The 20,483-nt window shown below is 40.3% G+C and overlaps 1 protein-coding gene across 1 annotated transcript; it reads right to left on the bottom strand.

Annotated features, from left to right (window-relative positions):
• Positions 1 to 5,007: 5,007 nt before the first annotated feature.
• LOC121975177 (probable protein S-acyltransferase 7) lies at positions 5,008 to 10,168 on the bottom strand. Its single transcript, XM_042526638.1, has 6 exons — positions 9,876 to 10,168; positions 9,436 to 9,563; positions 9,132 to 9,314; positions 8,248 to 8,553; positions 5,823 to 6,056; positions 5,008 to 5,726 (listed from the first exon to the last, which is right to left on the bottom strand). The coding sequence occupies exons 2-6, from the start codon at positions 9,538 to 9,540 to the stop codon at positions 5,280 to 5,282; spliced, it is 1,275 nt and encodes a 424-aa protein (XP_042382572.1). The 5' UTR covers positions 9,541 to 9,563; positions 9,876 to 10,168; the 3' UTR covers positions 5,008 to 5,279.
• Positions 10,169 to 20,483: the final 10,315 nt, after the last annotated feature.

The raw sequence follows: 20,483 nt of genomic DNA, 5'->3' as shown, positions 1-20,483 counted from the left end.
TGTCATCCCGCCTTGGCATTTCGTCTGAAGAAGAGCCTCTATCTCTCCGAGCTGGTACGGCTTCAGGGGTGCGAAATAAGGCCCGGTGGAATGCGACGGTGGCCTGAGGTGCTTCCGCTCGGCACCCGATGCAGATGTTGCTTGTTGCTCCGGCCGCTCGGCCGCGACTTTATGTTTTTGCTCCACAAGTTTGGCGGCCCTCATCTCGACCAGAGCGTCGAGTTCTTCTGTTGAAAGCGCCACCGTGTGTTGTCGTCCAGCCTCATCCATTGTTCTTGTTCGAATGCAGGAGCGTTCCCACAGACGGCGCCAATTTGATCCTGTCCGAACCAGGAGCCAACGGACACTGGGCACGCGGCGCTCCCTGCTGAATCCTCGAGCGCTCCGGTGAACCTGCAGCAAAACCGAGCCGGGAGGGGTGTCCCGGCGACGGCCCTCCGACGCTCAAGTCAGGCGAGGAATAACGAATAGGTGGCCTCAAGATGAAGATTTGCATACCTCCGGTGAAGAAATGGAGACCTTATATAGACCCCTCGAAGAAGTCTGGGCGCGCCAATCAAAGTAACCACCTGCATTTGACCATGCCCAAGTATGGGTCTGTCAGAAGGGCCATGCCCAGATATGGATCCGTCAGAAAGACGTCCATGAGGCCATACTGCTACTGTATCAACCTTTCCATGATGTGACGGCAAGATCCTCCATCGTGCGATCTTGTGTACGACCTAATCATCAGACATGCTTCTGCTGATATCCCATATCCCGAGCCGAGCGCATAGGCCGCTTGGCCACCTTTGTACCCTCGCCCTTATCTGGGCCAAACGGACAACCCGCTCGGCCCTTTGGTCCCAGCCGAGCGGACTCCCGCTCGGCCCTTCGATCCTCCTGCCTTGGCGTCGGAAACCCAAGCCCATGGACGGGTTATCTCTAGCTCCGCTCGGACCTACTAAGCCTCTCGGCGCGGCCATTAACCACTTAGTCAGCCCTTCATCGGTCCTCAAGCTGAGACCCTTCAGGAAGTGGGTCCCCCATTCTTACTGCCGGATCAGCGTACATTCTACTTTTAATGTTGCTGACTTATCCCCGTTTGATGCAGGTGATGATTTGAGGACAAATCCTTTTCAAGAAGGGGAGAATGATGTATGCCCAAGGGCTGAAGATAGGAGAGATCAGTTATCACTTCCGGAAGACCCAATTACAAGACTACGAACAAAGCGTTTCAAGGAAGCACTAAATGGGCTAATCAAAAAACATTGGGAGGACTATGAGCAAGGAGAAACCAAGATAATCGCAACTGCTAGTCGTGGCATAATCCACGTAATCGGGCATAACCATCGATGACTGACCGCGCTTAACGGAAGAACGTTAATAAGCATGCAAAACATGGGAATTCGTTCATGCATGAAGACTTAAATATTTTAGATTGTTTAATGAAGCATGCAACTTGGGACTCTAATTGTGCATGCATTTATTTTGTTTTGGGTTTCTAGATAGCTTGCATGAGACATGCAACATTGGGACTCTAATTGTGCATGTACTTATCTTGTATTTTCCTTGTTCACTCCCATTATATAAGGGAGGGACATCTTAGTATGAAGCAACTTAGTTTTTGGTGAGATTGTGTGCTCTCTTAGTTCTTGAAAGAACTTGCTGAACTTATCGAGTCTACTCTCGTGGCGTTCAACCCATCGAAACTTATCAACCCTAGGTGTGACGTTTCTTTCCTTCGTAGGCTTGGTTCGTGCCAATTCTTGGTTACGGGTCAAGACTCACATTCTTGTCGTTTAGTTCTTGGGGTTCTATCCACCTTTGTTTCGGGTTCCATCACATTTATTGGTGGGGTTCGTATCAGCCTGAGACTCTGATATCATGTGATAGGTATTGAAATAATATATTTTTATTTTACAAGAATAATGATACAAAGTGTATTTATATACATCATAAAGAGATAAAGATAAAAATGAAACATATACAAGGATAAGAAAATATATATAAAAGATTTATGCACCATATATTCCAAGATATCCTAATCCTCCGAGTGAGGATTATCATCAATAGGATAGCTAGAAAGAAGAAGTTGTTAGTATTAGCTCTAAGAGTCAATTATAAGATGATTAAGTTTATTGGGTTAATGGATACAGATTGACTTATTGAGTTAATAGTTAATCCAATATGCTAAAATCCAATCCATTAAAGATAATTAATAAAGATTAATTATACATTGAAGAGGAAAACTAAAGGGCAAAAATCTTTAGTATTCATTGGATGAATATACCAGATTTTTAGGGTATTGCATTTTGGTTGATGAGACTCTTGATCTTTTTCCTCCTCCTCTTCTTCTTGCCTTGTCAAACCTCTCTTTTGGCTAGCACCACGAAGATGGTTCTTCTCCGAAATTGTGTTCATGCGACAAAGGTGGAACGTGTTCGTGTGGATACCATAGAGGTATGAACATTTTGATCACGCTGAGATTTGCATCCGAATTAAAGTTGTTGTCGGGAGTACCGGTCACACAACAAAGTAACTATTCTATCTAATAGAGTAGAAAGGATCAGTATATTATATTCGCAAGGATATCTGAAAAGATTCTTTTTTTACTACATTATATATTATTTTATGCATAAGATCCCAACAGAAGTAAATCAATGATATTGAAGAAAATGGGTGAACTGCAAACATCACAATTCTCAAGGGGATCAACTACTGATGGGGCTACACGATCTTATTGGCCAACTGCAACTTCTCTACATTAAATCACACTACTGAGAAGAGGTCCATAGCATAACAAGGAACGAAGTAGTTTCACATAATAAATCGATTCAAAGTCATATCATGCATAAAAAAGATCACTCTTCTTCCAGGAACGATAGTTAAAATGAAATAAGTCAATCCTAATAAGTGTACTTCATTCAAAATCCCATTTGCAATTTTAAGATATATACTCATTTACGATTTTTGTTGCCAAATCAAAAGCAATATAAAAAGATGTCATGAAGTTTGAGAATATTTAGATACCAACTTTTATATGAGTCCAAATCCTCTGGTCTGCAATCCTTGGTCTCTTCCTAATTCCTTCCATAATTTACATATCGGATCGTGGCCAGAATACGATCAAAATTAGCTACGATCTCTCCTGGGTTTATCTTTCCACCTACGTTATAGTTTTAGGTCGAACTAGGTGGCCGGAGGCTGCTAGCGGTGGACAGGCTGTATAGTGTCTAGCAGGGGGCGACCCGCCCACCGTCAGCTGCCTCCGGCAGCTTAGCTTGACCCAAAACTATAAGCTAAGTGGAAAGGTGAACTTAGGGGAGATCGCAGCTAATTTTGATCGAATTTCGACCATGATCCGACATACAAATTGTTGGAAATGTGAATGGAATAAAGAGATGAAGACAAAAAGATTCTATTGTGCATGGGTTATTAGTCTCACATTAAAAGTTTCTTGGTTTTATTGTTAATTTAAATTATGGCACACGCATTGATGTTGTAAACATATACATGGGGAGAGACTCTCTAACGTGTGGTGCGTAGGAGTGGGTGCAAATCCAGAGTCTAGATTATACTGAACCAAGGTTGACTCGTGTGCGAGCACAACCTGCGCACGTTGAATGTCGAGCTGATCGAGGCAAGATTTTTCCAAGTGAATAAACCAACATTTTACCACCTGAGTCTCTTTTTGCTACCTGCTCAAGAATGTAATGGAAAGATTAATATGAAATTAATAGTGATTCCATAATGTCTCGACATTAATGACGACATTAAACATATTAATAATGATTCCGTAACGTCTCAACATTAATGAAGACATTAATCCTATTAATGACGACATTAAATCCAGTATTAAAGGACCATAATTTGATCATTCATTGTAGACAAAGTAAGGACTCCTATATAAGGGAGGTTGGATCTTGAGTAAAGGATAGAGAGTAGCGGAAGATAAGTGAAAGAGAAAGCGAGAGGAAGAGCAGGAAGCGAACCTCTGCCCACCCATGTTCTCCCACAAAACTCTCTCAGTCATGCATTCGTTCGGCTGAACTACTCGTGATAGCACTCGCATGCATTCTCAGTTCGCCACGAACAACCCGTGCTTGGTTGCGAGCGTGATTTTGTCGTTGTATCTTGAGAAACAGACAACCCGAGAGAACCTTGAAGTACATCCCGAGGTGGGATGAATATGTTTCAAGGGAACTGTATTGAACACGGACCTTAGTATCATAGTCAGCGAATTCTCTTCCCGACTCGGCGATCGACTCCCAATTCTGCTATGCACCGCATCAACTCCGCAATTCGGACTAATGAAAGCTTGGTAGAACCAGTCCCGTTGACAGTATGAGATTATTCGCTCATGTTATCTCGGTAAATAAAATAAGTTAGAATCCTAGAAAAGCCTCTTGTAAAAAACAGAGTAAGGTTGTGTATAATGAATCTTTCCCTAGGATCTTGTATGAGGGAAGCTTCGTGCACCGAGCTATCTTTTTAAAATTTTTCTGAATATTTTCGATAACAGATTATCCAACATAAATTATGGAAGAGACGGCCAATTACAAATGAGAGGATCTGCACTCTGCAGCTTAAGTTATAAAAATTAATAAGTCTAATAACCTATTCTAATAAGCTTTCCTCTGTCGACAAAAATGCCAAAATCCAATTCCTCATGATTTATCTTATTCTGCTCTTCATTCCTCTGCTTTTATTGGGCATCGGGATTATATAAAAGAATCTAATAAAATTAAGATATTTTGTTCATATTTACATATATATATAGGTGGATCCACAGCTCATCCTTCACAGATTAATATCATACACTTCCCATAATATTAATTTATATTAAATTAATCATAATATGTATTAAAGTAAAAGTGAGGATTTCTTTCTTCCTTTAAACAAGATGAAATAAACATAGAATACTAACAAAATACACTAGTACATAGAATGTTCAATAATTTATCTTAAAATAAAATATCGCTAAAGATGTTTCTAGAAAGGCTCCATTGGCATACTACAATTGTATGAAACAAAATGTGGATATTATTAACAGCGATCGATGCATTCATTTACAAACGTATAAACTCCATGTCTGTGTTAGTGTCTATCCAAACTCAAGAATAATGAAATTACAGGCAAGTGTCCTTGCATGCTGCTTCCGCTGTCTGCCAGTTCCGAGATCCACTTCCATTTAGCTGGATTGACAACTGTTGTTTTCCCCCTTTTGGATCGAAACCAAATGATCACCAACTGTTTGTCAACTGGCTTATCAAACCAATTCATGGTTCGATACTCTGTCAATACATCTTGAACTCAGCAGAAAAGCTCTCCGTGTCTTGTTTCTTCTCCCAATGGTGGTCCATTTCATATTCTTTAACATGTTTCGGTGTTTCCTGATTGCTTTTGTCTGTAGAAAAGTCTGAACGTGGCGTCCCGAAGTCGCATCTTTCTAGTGCTCCAAGCTGAAACTGATTCTGCAGGTCGTCGAGCTCGTCTGCAGCAACATTGTGCCGTTTGACACCCATCTCCAGGTCGAAGTCTGGCTTCATAATAGGGGGACTAATAGCTCTCCCCATAGAATTTGATGAAGAGAACCTGGATGAATCCTCTTTCACCATTGCTCTGAAATTATTCATGGATTTAGGGATTTCTGAGAAAAGGATCTCCTTGACATTATGAATGCATCCATGGTTATATGGATTCTTTTTGCCATCATAACGATACCTGAAGTTCTCATATGTTGTCTGCAAGCATAATTTTTGTGAGGACTTGAAGTTTGCATAGCAAAAAAGATAGAGGCTGAATTGGCTATCTACAACTTTCAGCAACGAAGAACATACCTGATTGGTGCAAACTAAGTAAAGGTGAAAAGCTGTCAGGCCTCCAACAAACCAAGCTCCTATGAATGTATAAATGATGAGGATGCCCGAAACAGGTGATTGCAGAACAGCTTGCCAAAGATTGCAGTGATATGCTCCCATGATCTTTGTGAGGTTAACCCAGCAAAAGGAAAATACGTATAGACATAGTAATGTCGTGGACGTGACAAACATAAAGAAGAAACGATAGTTCCTCTGCTTCCACAAAATAAAACAATATAAGTCTCGATGAATGAAACAGATGTAGCCTGAATGTGCTTGGAAATTATATTATTTTTTTTACTTGGCAATTAAATAGTTTGAAGCTAACTAAGAAAAGAATGACTGTATGAACAATTGTGAAATGCAAAGTCTTTCTGGCAAAGAGTTGGATACATAACTACAACATGACATGTTTATAAACAATGTCTACCCACCTCACCTCCAAAAGCGAGTTGGGAGTAATCAATGTAGTTGTAGATTTGGTGGTGTAGCTTTTCTCATGGAGATGGTGAGCTCGTCATTTCATTGGCTACTCAATACAACAAGATTTTTATTATGATAATGTGAATTGTATCTCTTCAACTTTATTTGACACACTCCTTCTGATTGTTGAGGCACCCCTTCGGTTTGATGTGTCCCTTTGGATATACTTACCCCTTCGAGAAGTAGCACATCTCTGTAATTATTTGATACAACCTCTTTGGGCAGTCAAGTCACCATTTGGGTTAGTTGTCTCGGAGCCATAGGACGTCTTCACACATCCTCTTTCTAGGAGGGGTGACTCAGCTATTTGGGATGGTTGTCACCAACGACTTTGCTATCAGTTGTAGAGATACTACTCAGATAATCGACACACCGAAATATGCTTACAGTTTATCGGCAATTGTCTTTCAAGATACAACAACTTGATAGGCGAGAGTGATAGAATGAGATTCTTTTTGTAATGATGGAGAGATTCACTCAAAGGACACAAATTAGAGTTATGTCCCATGATGTATAATTTTTTTATACTTCTAGAAGAAATTAAGCCCCTTGGCTTAATCAATCAAGAACAAATTAGCAAAGGGTGTGCCCCCTTGGTGTCGCTACTAATTTAGCCGTTAGCTTCACCCATTAAGGCTCTTTTTTTGCCTTCTTGCAGCCAATTATGGTAGGCTTTGGGTAACCAATCAATCGTCCAAATAGGCTTTTTACATCGATGCCTAATTGAGGCTTAGCAGCCCAATTAGCTTTGCATGCTTCAATTTCCTCTAGTCCCATGCAAATTAGGATTCACACATACTTGAGATAGCACTCACGTGTTCACATATATGGACGATGCTCGTATATGAGCTCATGCCTTACCAAATCAATGAATAATCTCATGGTTTTCTCCATCGCTCAAATAATTTTGGACATCAATTTCTTATTCAATTAATTGATTTAAATCAATCTGCTTGTAAAAAAGTCCATCCATATCCTTATCAATCACTAATCACTTGGTTATGAAAACTAATTTCCTACAATCAATATGTTGCTCAAATCATGAGCAACAATTGACCAGGCCTTATCGGCCATTATAGTCTATAGGCCTTTTATTCCTGACATCAATAAGTGAGCCTCAAGGGCCTCACTTAAGTAAATAAAAAGGCAGGGAAATCTAGCACAAACTTGGTATAAACCTTACATGAATAATCTCGAATGAAGATTTGATTATTAAGTCTAGACATAAGAGGGACACCCTTATGTTACCCTATGTTTCTCTTGCTAGCTGGAATCTATTACAAGATACTGTACAAGAATTATGAGAGATTTTCACTAAAAAAAGTAAAATGGATCATATATTTTCAAATCAAAATGCACTCGTAATGTTCCTGGCAAATAAGTTGTTACTTGGACATTGTTACTAGAAAAGAAACTCAACCAACATTGAGATGATTAATCACCTTGGTCATTAGAAAATTAAGCCTCCAATTTGTTGAAGGCCAATGACAACATCAAGAAGAATGATGACTCTAGTAGCAAATGAGAGGAAGAACTTGATGGATTGGAGCAATGCAGTATTTAAAATGAAAGTCAAGGTCAGAGGAGACACCTCACTGTCAGGATCTAAGGGTAGCTCAAGCCTAGGCAAATTTAAGTCAAATCAGGCTAAAGTCTTAATACCAAGCTACTTTTCATTGATTATATTGTTCCTAATTTAATCTGACTATTGTTGTATCAGGATATTCACCACCAGTAATCTGGAAGAATATCAGAACCTTAAAAAAGTCCATGAGATATTATCTCTCTTTTTTATCCAATCCTGTCTCCCTTTGCTTGACTCAGTACGCTAGTTAACTTGCACCTGATTCATGGTCATGGATATTTCCATAAACAAAGATGCAAAAGGATGAGTATAAAAAAGTAAAAAAGAAAACCATACTCTTCCAATACACTGGCCGACCCAAGGGCAATGATGATCGAAGCGTTCCACACAGTTGTTGCAAATTGAGCAATGGGAGCAACGAGGTGGGCGATAAAGCATGCACGTATTGCAATACTTGACTTTCACAACAATTCCATTAACAAATACATCCTTGGTCAGTGGCAAACTTGAGCCAGTATAAGCTCCTGACCACTCTGCGAATCTAGGGGAGGTGCTATCAAAATCTGTCAGTTCAGGAGGCTGTGCATTGCGAGGAACAATCCCTGGATCTCTGCCTGAAGTGAGAAATAGCATTGCAACATCCTGCACATATCAAAAACTGAGAATATTGATGATATTATTAAAGAGTGATAGCAAACTTCCGGCAAAAGCTGAAATGGGCTTGAGTTTAAAAAAAACTGTCATCCCTGCAATTTGATTTGCAGATATTTCAGTGTCAGAGTTCAAAATTTTAAAATTTGACTTCTCTCTTACAAATTCTTGTGGTTAGTTTTTGGTACAGTTGTGCTTCAGCTTATATTATTATTCAGATAATTTCTCAATAATAATCACGGTTAGTGGGGCTTTATTTTTAATGAGCCTTGAAGGTTTTAGCTGTATCTTCATTATGAAACTTACAACAGATACTACACTTCAGGACAGAGGTCTATGGTTACTTTCAGAAGATGTAACCAAGCTGAAACAAAAGAAGCACACTTATTTGTGCATGAGTAAGTAATTATGTCGGCTAAGCCTCGCCCACAACAAAGCACACTCCTTAATTTGTTTGAACCTAGAAAATTCAAATTGAAACTGACGTGACAGTTGGAAAAGAAATTATGCACAGTAAGAGAAAGGAAACCATAAACAATTAAATAACAATATGAGGAAGGGTCACTCACATAAGCAGCAAAGACAACAGCAAAATCAACTATAAATTTTCCCAAGGGATGTTGAAACTCGTTCACCAACTTGTCCGAAACAAATAACACAAAGAAGATAACTGGGACAACAATAAGAGGCACTGTGAGCATTAAAGATCTGACATCTGGACCAAATATAAGTCTCCCACCAAAACAGAATTTCTGCAAGAAATTAAAATGGAGATAATAAGTTGCTATTTCAACTTGAGAGCAGTTATCGGATTGGCCCGTGCAAGAATCAGCAGAATCATATAAAAAAACATGAAGTTGGGGATCTAATTACATTGCTTCCTTTCCACACTCGATATAACCGCTTTGGCGGGCCAACCCCCTCAGTGATCCTCTGATTCGAATCAGTAATTTGATGAGGAAGAGAGTTTTCATACATTTTACCTTGCAACCTTTTGATATCTGCTAAAGAAGATCATATTGTCATGTGTTAGTATCAGAAACACTATAGCAAGTGTCTCCTTGTAATTGGAAACAACGTCATTTCCCCACGACAAAATAAAAAATGGCATGCAAATCATTGATAAATAAATTGTCGAAAAATCACGATAAATATTCATATTTTACACCCAAAAAACAATCCAATAGACAAAATAACAAGAGATAGCAAACACCAATGGCAAGATGGAATTAAAATGAAAGCCTGGACGAACAGCAAAGGGAAATCGCAATTTGAAGAGAACGACGGAATTAGGAACACGATTGGAACATTACCTCGGCGAAAAAGAAACGATGGGGCGAAAAGGGGGGGAACCCTAGGCCGCGGATACGTCGGATTTGGTTCTCCGTCAGGCCTAGGGAATGGACATAGGAGCTACGTGTTGCCGATACCGTCCGGCAGGAGGCCGAATCCCGAGCTCATCGACGGCTAGACGAGCTCCGGCTCGGCGACGACGCAACGGGAGGAGGAGAAAGGGGACGAAGGATCGATGCAATTGTGTTGTTATCGTTTTTATCGGAAGCTAAAAATGGAGAAACCGCGCCAAGTAGGCGATGGCTGGTCGATGAACGGGAAGTCGGGCACGGACCAAATCGCAAAAGAGCCCCAAATTTACCATTTATTGACATACCCCTCTGGCCACAATAATTGCGTAAAAATTAAAAAGATTTTTTTTTTTGAAAAACTTACCACAATCATTCTGTTAGGCAATTTTTGAATGGTAAAAAATATATCATAAAAGTCAAAATAAATTATACATTTTATCTAATTCAGTATAATTAAAATTTTAAATACAAACTGAATATGATAATTAGTAGCGCTAGTAATTAATTGCACAGAACAAACTATTTGTAAACATTATTCTTTAGTTGATAATAATACTGTCATAATACATTTTTTAAATTAAACTCGTTGACCTATTTGTACTATACTGTTTAAGTTAATTTAATCACATATCTTTTATGAAACAAAGGTAAACATAAAAATATATAATCAAAATAATTTCACTTAAAAGAGAAATGATGCATGCTTTGACATTTTGAATATTAATAATTTTGTAGTCTTAGAGTCAACTCTCATTCATTCAGACCTAATTCTTCAGGGAAATAAACATCTAACTAAAGAGATAAAAGTCTTGTACTAAGGGAGATCATACGATCACCGATAAAGCACTGAGAGTTACTGTTCTCAGTTTCGTCGATGAGGTGTGAGAGAAGCTTGTGAAAGCGTCAATGATCAACACTAAATGGAGATGGATTGATGAAGTAAAAGTAAGGATTTGATTGATTTCGTCGGTGGAAACTAGAGTTTCTAGTTTTGCCCATGAAGTGTGAGCGAGGCGGTGTCAGAATCTTTTTATGAGAAAATGCGCGAGTGGTTCAGTAAGATGCCTCGGACTGTCGTTTAAACCACATCCTTGCTTCGAATGATCACATAACTATGCATGCAATTTTTAGGAAGAGTAAAATGGGAAATGAATCCACGTGAGGCTACACAATTTGGACAATCCCAAACCCATCTATGCGATTTGGGTAGCTACACAGTTTCGGAAATCACCATTTGTGTACACTCTCTCTCTCTCTATATATATATATGAAAATGAATCGGGATGCTCGGAAGAGGCTCCGAGCGCCCGGTCATGTGAGGATCATCCAAAAGTGTGCATCGAACGGATGTACAAACTAACAAATCTCTCTCTAGATATATTAAGAGAAGATAGCCACACCCATCGTAGATGTGCATGCTAACATGACACTATATATAATTTAATGAGATATTTAAGTCGTGATGGGATCCTCATCCATAATTGAATTTAAAAATCTTCATTTGATTATTTAATCAGCTCTAATTTAAAAAATCTCCATACCCTCCTTTATTTGGATCATATATCAATTTTTTTTAATCCAATTTGAAGTAAATTATCATCCATGGATGGAGTAGATGCATTACCCCATAAACTAATAACCTCTGGTCTCTAAGAACACCATTCAATGGGATTCAAAAATTTTTGACATTCAATGAGATTTAATTTGGGGAATAACCTCCAGCCCATGCAATGAAATCTTTGTCATTAATGGGTGAAAAACACAAGATACAGACATACACAGTGAGAGAATCTACATTCATTCAGAGAATCTAAGTTTGCATAACATAAAAATAAGAAGCGTAAAAGTATAATCAAAACTAGATAAATTAATATTCACAACTTGCAAAACTGATCTTTCAATCTATCCTAAACTTCTCAATCAATTTTGATGGAGAAAAATAGAAAACATCACCTAGCACTCTACCAGCACTAAAATGCCTCTACATAAGAAGAATGCTCACTTCTCTATAAGTAATATAGTTGTTTTAATCCTCCAAATTATGGGTGTAAATGGATGGAGTGAACTTATGAGCTTTTTGAGAGATTTCAAAAAAAATATTTAATTCGAATTCAAGTAAGTGTTTTTTTATGACCTCCAAATTAAAAGTGCAAACGAGAATCGAATTGGCTCATGATCTTTTTGAAATAACTTAAAAAATATTTGATTTGAATTTAGACCAAACTTAAAAAATGATCTTTAAAATTTTCCTAACTTCTCAATCAATATTGATTGAGAAAAATAGAAAACTTCACCCTACATTCTACCAACATCTCTACCTAAAAAAGAATGTTCACTTTTCTTTTCCAAATTAAGGGTGCAAATGAATCAAGCTATCTCACAAGTTTTTCAAGACAACTCAACAAATATTTGATTCATTTTCAAAATTATTGAATTTGAGTCAAATAAAAACATATTTAATAATTTTACTAATCAAATTTAAATCTATAATATTTTATTCAATTGTCCATAAATCAAATTCACACTCATAATATTCTGTTTACTTTGGTAATACTTTGATATCATTATTTTTATTTTTGATTATATTGCACATAACTCTAGATCAAATATGCTCAAATTAAAAATCAAATATGTCAAACAAATTTCAAATTTGCGTCATTTCTATCTATTATTCGATTCTACTTGAATTCAAGTTGGAACAAGTCAAACATAACTCAAACTTCAATTTTACGTTGAATCAGTCTCGAATCAAAGTCATTTATACTTTCGAACTTCAAATTGAATTAAAATATAGCATATTTTTCAAATTTGAACTTAAATATCAATAATTTTTTTAATTAATTTGGCTCAATTCTGTAATTCCTACTTCAAATACATCACCAGATATCTCCTAAGCATAACAAATTATCAATAGTTATTATGAAATTTCAATTGTCACAATGTTGAAACTCAAAGAAAAAAAGTCTAACCTTAGAACTGCTTAAAACCGTAAGATAGGATTTCTGTATTGTTATTGACTCAATACTAGATTGTTGGTCCAAAATAAGTATTGAGTTGGTCTGATATGATTGGATAAAAGTTTAACTTATATACGAGTTGAATTTATGAATGAATATTAATTTGAATATATGGAATCATTGAGGGGTATGAAATTATAATTAATTTTATTGATTAATTGATTGATTGATTAAAAGATTAATCATTATGATATTAATTAATTGATTAATTAATATTTAATCATAATAAAAAGGTTTAAGTAGAAATATTTAAGGGAAAAGACATCCCTCATATTCTTTTACCTCTTACAGTCTGTTTGGGAGGAGGTGAAGGAAGGGGAAATAAAGGGAAGGGAAACTTTGAATCACTGATTCCGTCGGGAGTAGGCTGACAAAATCATTGATTCCGTCGGAAATAGGCTGACAGAATCCCTGGAAAGAGAGATTTTCTTACACTCCGAATTGGGGTGTAAGGAAGGGGAATGGAAAACAAAAGATTTTTTATTCCAATTTTATCCCTGTTCTTAATAGTTCAAGAAATGTTCCAATTTCTAATTTTGCTATGTCGCCGGAGTCTAATTTTCTCACCTTCTTCCCAGCTCACTTACTGCCATATTATTAGAGGAGGGACTTCGACACGTCTTCTAACTGAGTTGAAGGGAGAAACCATTTTTATCGTCAAAATTTAAGAGGATATATACTATTTTTTAATTTTTCCATCAAAATTTAATAAGTTTCACTAAAAAAAAATACTATTATTACCGACTGAATATTCCGTCGGTATTCCGTCGGTATTTGGCATTACCGACGGAATACCAGCGGAATTCATGGTATCGGGAGTAATTTGGTCGACAATTCACTTTACCGACGGAATAGTATTTCCGTCGGTAATTTTCGACGGAATTATATTTTCCGTCGGTATATTACCGACTGAATATTTTCCCTGTCGGTAAAAAACCAAACGGTAGGTAACGGAGATTCCCGACGGAATCACTGATTCCGTCGGGAGTAGGCTGACAAAATCATTGATTCCGTCGGAAATAGGCTGACAGAATCCCTGATTCCGTCGGTACTTACCCACGGAATGAGTGATTCCGTCAGGATTCTCCAACGGAATGAGTGATTCTGTCGGCAAGTACCGACGGAATTAGGGATTCCGTCGGCAATATATCGCAAACTTTTACTGTTCTTTTGATATTTTATCGACGGAAATTATAATTCCGTCGGTAAAAAACTGAAAAAATTTAAAACCCTGCACTTGTTTTGCTCGTTTCCCATATATAATTTAATACAAATACAAACCATCATAAGCGATGGCATCACAAACACAATTCATACATATATCACAATTCACATAATATACTAACAACATACAACAACAAGATCACAATATAAATCAATCCACAATCTCCAAAATACAACATACAATAAATACATAAACATAACTGAACGACAAATAGAAAATCTCCAAAATATAATAAAATCTAAGTATCAAGTGCTCACAATCATAAGTATCTAAAAGTATATAAGTGAACGACAAATACAAAATATCCAAAATACATACCATGATACATCACCTATACATATATCCGAATATAATCCTGTAAAAGTCAAATACAATAGATTATGATTAGAATAAATCAATGCAAATGTAATATAACTCAAACATTGTTATATATAACTAATTTTTCTTGTAAAAAAAAAATACCTGGATTATATTTTGGATAACCAATAATAGTGGTGATGGTGAATGTATCAGTATTAACTCCTGGAAAATGTAAAACACTTTAAGATAAACATCTAATAATATCCCAATAGAATAAATATATTTGACTTAATGAATTTCTAAGAAATTCTAAAAAAAATCAAGTTATAGTTAAACATACCTCAAAAAAATCTAATCATCAGTGGGGTCTGATGGGTCTCGGGTCTCCTCTGACTAGGGCTACTGTGAATGGGGCTGCTGTGATGGGTCCCATCATGCAATGATTGCTTGCATATGGGCCAATGCCTGCTCCTATGCAGCCCACTTCTTCTCCCACCTCTGATCCATGGTAGTCATCTGAGTCTTCAATTCTTGGTTTTCTTTTCTTAATGACTCCACCTTAGAAGAAGAAGAAGAAGAGGAACTCGCACGACCCATAGGAGTCCTCAAGCGATCAAATACCACCTTGGCCTGGGAGCCAAGGCCGTAGAGGGAGGAGTTCTTTGTCCTTCCACCCACAACATCATAATAAATTTCGTTTATTTCCTGGGTGGATAGATCCTATGACTCCCCTCCCTCTACTGGTGGCTGAGATGCCTGAGCAACCCTGTTTGTCATTTCCTCCTGTGTAGAAAAAATATACAATTTATAACTTATACACAATTATAAAGCTAATTAATCATTATTAAAGATTAAATATAAATTGCAAGTTAATAATTCAAACCCAAATGTTCTTTGATCGATCATCAACATATGTGTCATCCTTTCTCTGGTGAGTCTTGAGAAAGATCTCCAAGCAAGTGGGTTGTCTTTCTAAAGAACGCTCCTGCATGCACAAATAAGTTTGGCTAAAATTATACAAGTTTATTAATAAATAAAAATTTAATTTATATAACTTTAAATTAAAATCACCAGATCCATAGCGTGCTCAATAATGGATCGAGATCCTGATGTATGCCGAGCATATCACGCCCCAGAGGAGTCCCTGTCCGAAAAAATTTCGACAGCATCTCCCCTGTACGGGTGACAATCTGAAGCATTACTACATACAAAATATACCTCAGCCACACTCGGCTGGAATATATATAGAATCGAAATATCATAACCACGCAGTTTAATAAGCCTACACGGCTGAACGTAAACACACAGCAGCGGAAGACATAAAACGATATGAACGTAAAATCAACAACGACACTAACAAAAATACCAGTCATCACAGATGATCCTGTCCGAATGCTGAATCAACGGACGCTGGCACGTGGCGCTCCCCGGGTCGATGACGCGGATCTTCGCCTGATTGCACGAATCTCCGGCGAACCTGCACAGAAGTCGGGCCGGGAAGGGTTCCCGGCGGCGACCCTCCGACGCTCAAGTCAGGCAAGCAAGCAGTGAAAAAAGTGGCTCCAAAGGTGTTGAACGCGTACCTCCGGCGAAGTATGTGACTCTTTATATAGAGCGGTGAAAGAGCTCCTGCACGTCCACCGAGGTGCATACGTGTCCGCAACCCATACCTCGGTATGTGTCTGTCAGAAAGCTTACCTGACGCCATACTGCTACAGTCCGAGTATGTCCTTGATGGGACAACAGAACACCTCGTTGTCAGACTTGGAGCATGGCCTAGCCATAGGACTTGACGGCTGTCAGAAGGTGTTCTTGTCCATCTCTACCCACCACAGGTCGGGACGTCCGTCCGTCCGGCTGGACTGGGAGTTCACGCGCCGGCCGGCCGGACCTCATCTCACGCCCTGGCCGGACGGAACTCCCCTCCCGTCCTGACTTCTCTTAGGCCTTCCGCTCGGCTCCTTGCTACTGTTCCACTGAGCGTCGGAACCCCGACTCCCGCCGGGGCGCCTTTTACCGTCAGATATTCCTCGGTCGGCCGGCCGGGAGGTCCCGGCCGGCCCATCCTTCTCCGGTCGCCCAACTGGCCCTTTGATTTCCGCGGGGCGTTGACCCCTCAAAATAGGGATCCCATGTTCTAACCACCGGATCACTTGCCTCCCCCTCGAGTTTAGTCGAAGGAGGCGAAGTCCGACTGACTGGACTGCCGATCTGACTGAGTAACGACCGCTATCTTAATCCGCTCAGCCAGACTTAGGGATGCTCATCCGTTCGGCGGTATCTTGTCCGTGCCTTGTATTCTCTTGGAACCCATGCCCGATTCTCTCCCCTACTGCCCATCACGTGTGCTGCGCACGATAAGGGGCGCTCATTAAATGCGACCAGTATCCTGCTGACACGTGGCGATCGTGCATTTGTCAGCGTATGGCGGTGGCGTCACTTCCAATGGGACAGCCGCCGTTTGAAATAAATGGCTGGATGAATGAAAAAGAAAGCAATGCAGGAGAAGGGGAGCTGAAAAGGAAGGCTTACGGGTACGAGAAAGATCAAGGAAAGGAGGAAGAGGGCGAGCGCACCAAACAGGTGAGGAATAACGATCGCCGGAGCAGAAGCAATAGCAGCGCGAAAACGAAGCAGGATGAAGCAACAGTGCGGCGGAAAATAAGTCGCGGGCCTTATATCGCCGCCCGGGAGCCACCTCCACCATCCGATCCAGGTCGTGAAAAATGAGGCCATCATCCAGCCGTTTATTTCAAACGGCGGCTGTCCCATCGGAAGTGACGCCACCGTCATACGCTGACAAACGCACGATCGCCACGTGTCAGTAGGATACTGGTCGCATTTAATGAGCGCCCCTTATCGTGCGCAGCACACGTGATGGGCACCAGGGGAGAGAATCGGGCATGGGTTCCAAGAGAATACAAGGCACGGACAAGATACCACCGAACGGATGAGCATCCCTAAGTCTGGCTGAGCGGATTAAGATAGCGGTTGTTACTCAGTCAGATCGGCAGTCCAGTCAGTCGGACTTCGCCTCCTTCGACTAGACTCGAGGGGGAGGCAAGTGATCCGGTGGTTAGAACAGGGGACCCCTATTTTGAGGGGTCAACGCCCCACGGAAGTCAAAGGGCCAGTTGGACGACCGGAGAAGGATGGGCCGGCCGGGACCTCCCGGCCGGCCGACCGAGGAATATCTGACGGTAAAAGGCGCCCCGGCGGGAGTCGGGGTTCCGACGCTCAGTGGAACAGTAGCAAGGAGCCGAGCGGAAGGCCTAAGAGAAGGTGATATACTGTTAACAGTCCTTACATAGCACCCTACCGAAATTCTCCCCAGCATATCGAAGTAAATGGCAGTCCGGACGGGAGGGGAGTTCCGTCCGGCCAGGGCATGAGATGAGGTCCGGCCGGCCGGCGCGTGAACTCCCCGTCCAGCCGGACGGACGGACGTCCCGACCTGTGGTGGGTAAAGATGGACAAGAACACCTTCTGACAGCCGTCAAGTCCTATGGCTAGGCCATGCTCCAAGTCTGACAACGAGGTGCTCTGTTGTCCCATCAAGGACATACTCGGACTGTAGCAGTATGGCGTCAGGTAAGCTTTCTGACAGACACATACCGAGGTATGGGTTGCGGACACGTATGCACCTCGGTGGACGTGCAGGAGTTCTTTCACCGCTCTATATAAAGAGTCGCATACTTCGCCGGAGGTACGCGTTCAACACCTTTGGAGCCACTTTTTTCACTGCTTGCTTGCCTGACTTGAGCGTCAGAGGGTCGCCGCCGGGAACCCCTTCCCGGCCCGACTTCTGTGCAGGTTCGCCGGAGATTCGTGCAATCAGGCGAAGATCCGTGTCATCGACCCGGGGAGCGCCACGTGCCCAGCGTCCGTTGATTCAACATTCGGACATGATCAACAGACTTGACCCAAATTTCACATCGACTTGTTGAAAAACAAAATACACAAAAAAAAACAATATACCACCCCAAACGATAACAAAACCAAAACGAAAACTATCCTCGAGTGTGACGTAGGACCCAGGACTGGCAGCCGACATCTCTCCAAGCATCCATGAATCATCTATCTGTTACCTGGTGAAAGAAAATTATTTTTGTGGGGTAATGAGTATTGGAACTCAGCGGGTAAGGAAAGAGATAGTGCATGAACATAACATGTAAGTAGAGAGTGTCAACAGTATATAGCCTCATAGGAAGAATAGCAGATACTATAATAGAACCAAAATAAATGCTCATACCTGAAACCATATCCTAGGCTAGGTATAGTAGGTCAGAACTGATACTAATCTGCTACAGTATTGCTCATACTACAGAGGTAATAAGCAATGTATATACAAATTTCCAATAACTAAACATCGACAATGAGAATATATCTCAACACAAGCATATCAGCATATGCGAACAACAGTAGTAAGTAAGTAATAACAGCATATATAAACAGCAGCAACCATAACAAATATAATAACAACAGTGTATGCACGGATGGTCACTCCCGCCCACCTCTCTGCATCATGACCCCTGTATGGTCGAGAGGCCGGGTCAGTGATAGACTGTACACCACTCCAGCTACCACTCACACGAGTGGCCGAGGGGACAGTTGCATAGTAGCTAACTAGCTACATCTGCGACGGGGTCCCTGCTGCTCGTAACTCCAGCTACCACTCACACGAGTGGCCGAGTGCGGCACGACAGGACAAGCGACATCAACTCCAACTACCACTCTCTCGAGTGGCCGAGGATGCGGCATGCATGCAATGACATGATGCGAACAATGCAACAGTCACCATATATATATAAGCAGAAACAAGTATGCTACATGAAGCCAGCATGCTCAATATCGTACCTAAATAAGCAACAGTCAAAGCATACAAACATGGTATCTAGTATCTGCTACTGATCATGGACAACAATAAGAGACTGTATAAATATGGAACGAATTTCTCAAAGATTGCGTGGAAGTATCAAGCGTAGAAAAATAAGAGTGGAGTCAAAGTAAACAGTCCTTATCCAAAATAATTCATGTACTAAGGTCAAAGTGCTAAAAGAAAACAAAGCAAGAAGTACCCGCCTTTACTTATCGATCATATGAAAATAAAATCCACGTTGTGCTGCTCGCTCCAAATCAATGTCCTGCGTCAATAGATATTATTTAGCTACTCTCACAAGAATCAAATAATTAAACCAATCTCTAAACCAATTAGGATAGCCCTAATCGAAACACGATCATCGCTTAGCCCTAATACAATCAACCTTTTTAACAATTTTTGATCCAAGTTGTCATCATTTACCCATTGATTGATACTTAATCAAAATAACCTCCATCCTAACTGAATTAGCAAAAGGCATAACTATTCATCTCTTCAAAACAACACCTCAACACCAATTAACTCAAATCTGGTAATAATATTAAAAACCAGCCACTAGTTAACCAAACCACAACACATCATGAAATCAAATCTCCATCGTAAGCTCTTCTAACTCCACAAATCACTAATTCAATCCATAATCAAATTAGATTAACTACTCCAATCATATCACCAATCAATCTAGATTTAAATTCAAACATCAATCAAAACTCACCAAAATCCGTAGCGCTGCCACTTGACCTGCTGCCAGCTGCCAAAGGAGGTTGCTGTCGAAATCAGTGGCCGAAGCAGAATGGAGTCGCTGCTCTCCAAACAAATAACTCTAAATCAACACTGATCTTAGATCAATCCCTCAAATCATCTACTAGGTTAGTTGATTACCTCCAAGGTGTCGGTAAAGCAGCGACTGCCACAACTAATGGTCGAAGCTAGGGCTCGAGATGAAGAAGATCATTGATGAAGGTGCGACTCGGTGTTGATCTCTACAGGTGGTGAGGAGGTGAGATCAGGAACACAACAAAGTGACGACGGGTGAATAGGAGGCAACAATGGACCTACCCGATCCAAGATCCAGAGAAGAGGAGACGATTGGCTAGAGGGAAATAGGGTTCGGCGTTGCTCCCTACTCATCTTGG

Source organism: Zingiber officinale, chromosome 4B (genome assembly GCF_018446385.1).
Source record: "Zingiber officinale cultivar Zhangliang chromosome 4B, Zo_v1.1, whole genome shotgun sequence".
Taxonomy (NCBI): Eukaryota; Viridiplantae; Streptophyta; class Magnoliopsida; order Zingiberales; family Zingiberaceae; genus Zingiber; species Zingiber officinale.
This window is presented reverse-complemented; position numbering and strand designations above follow the sequence as displayed.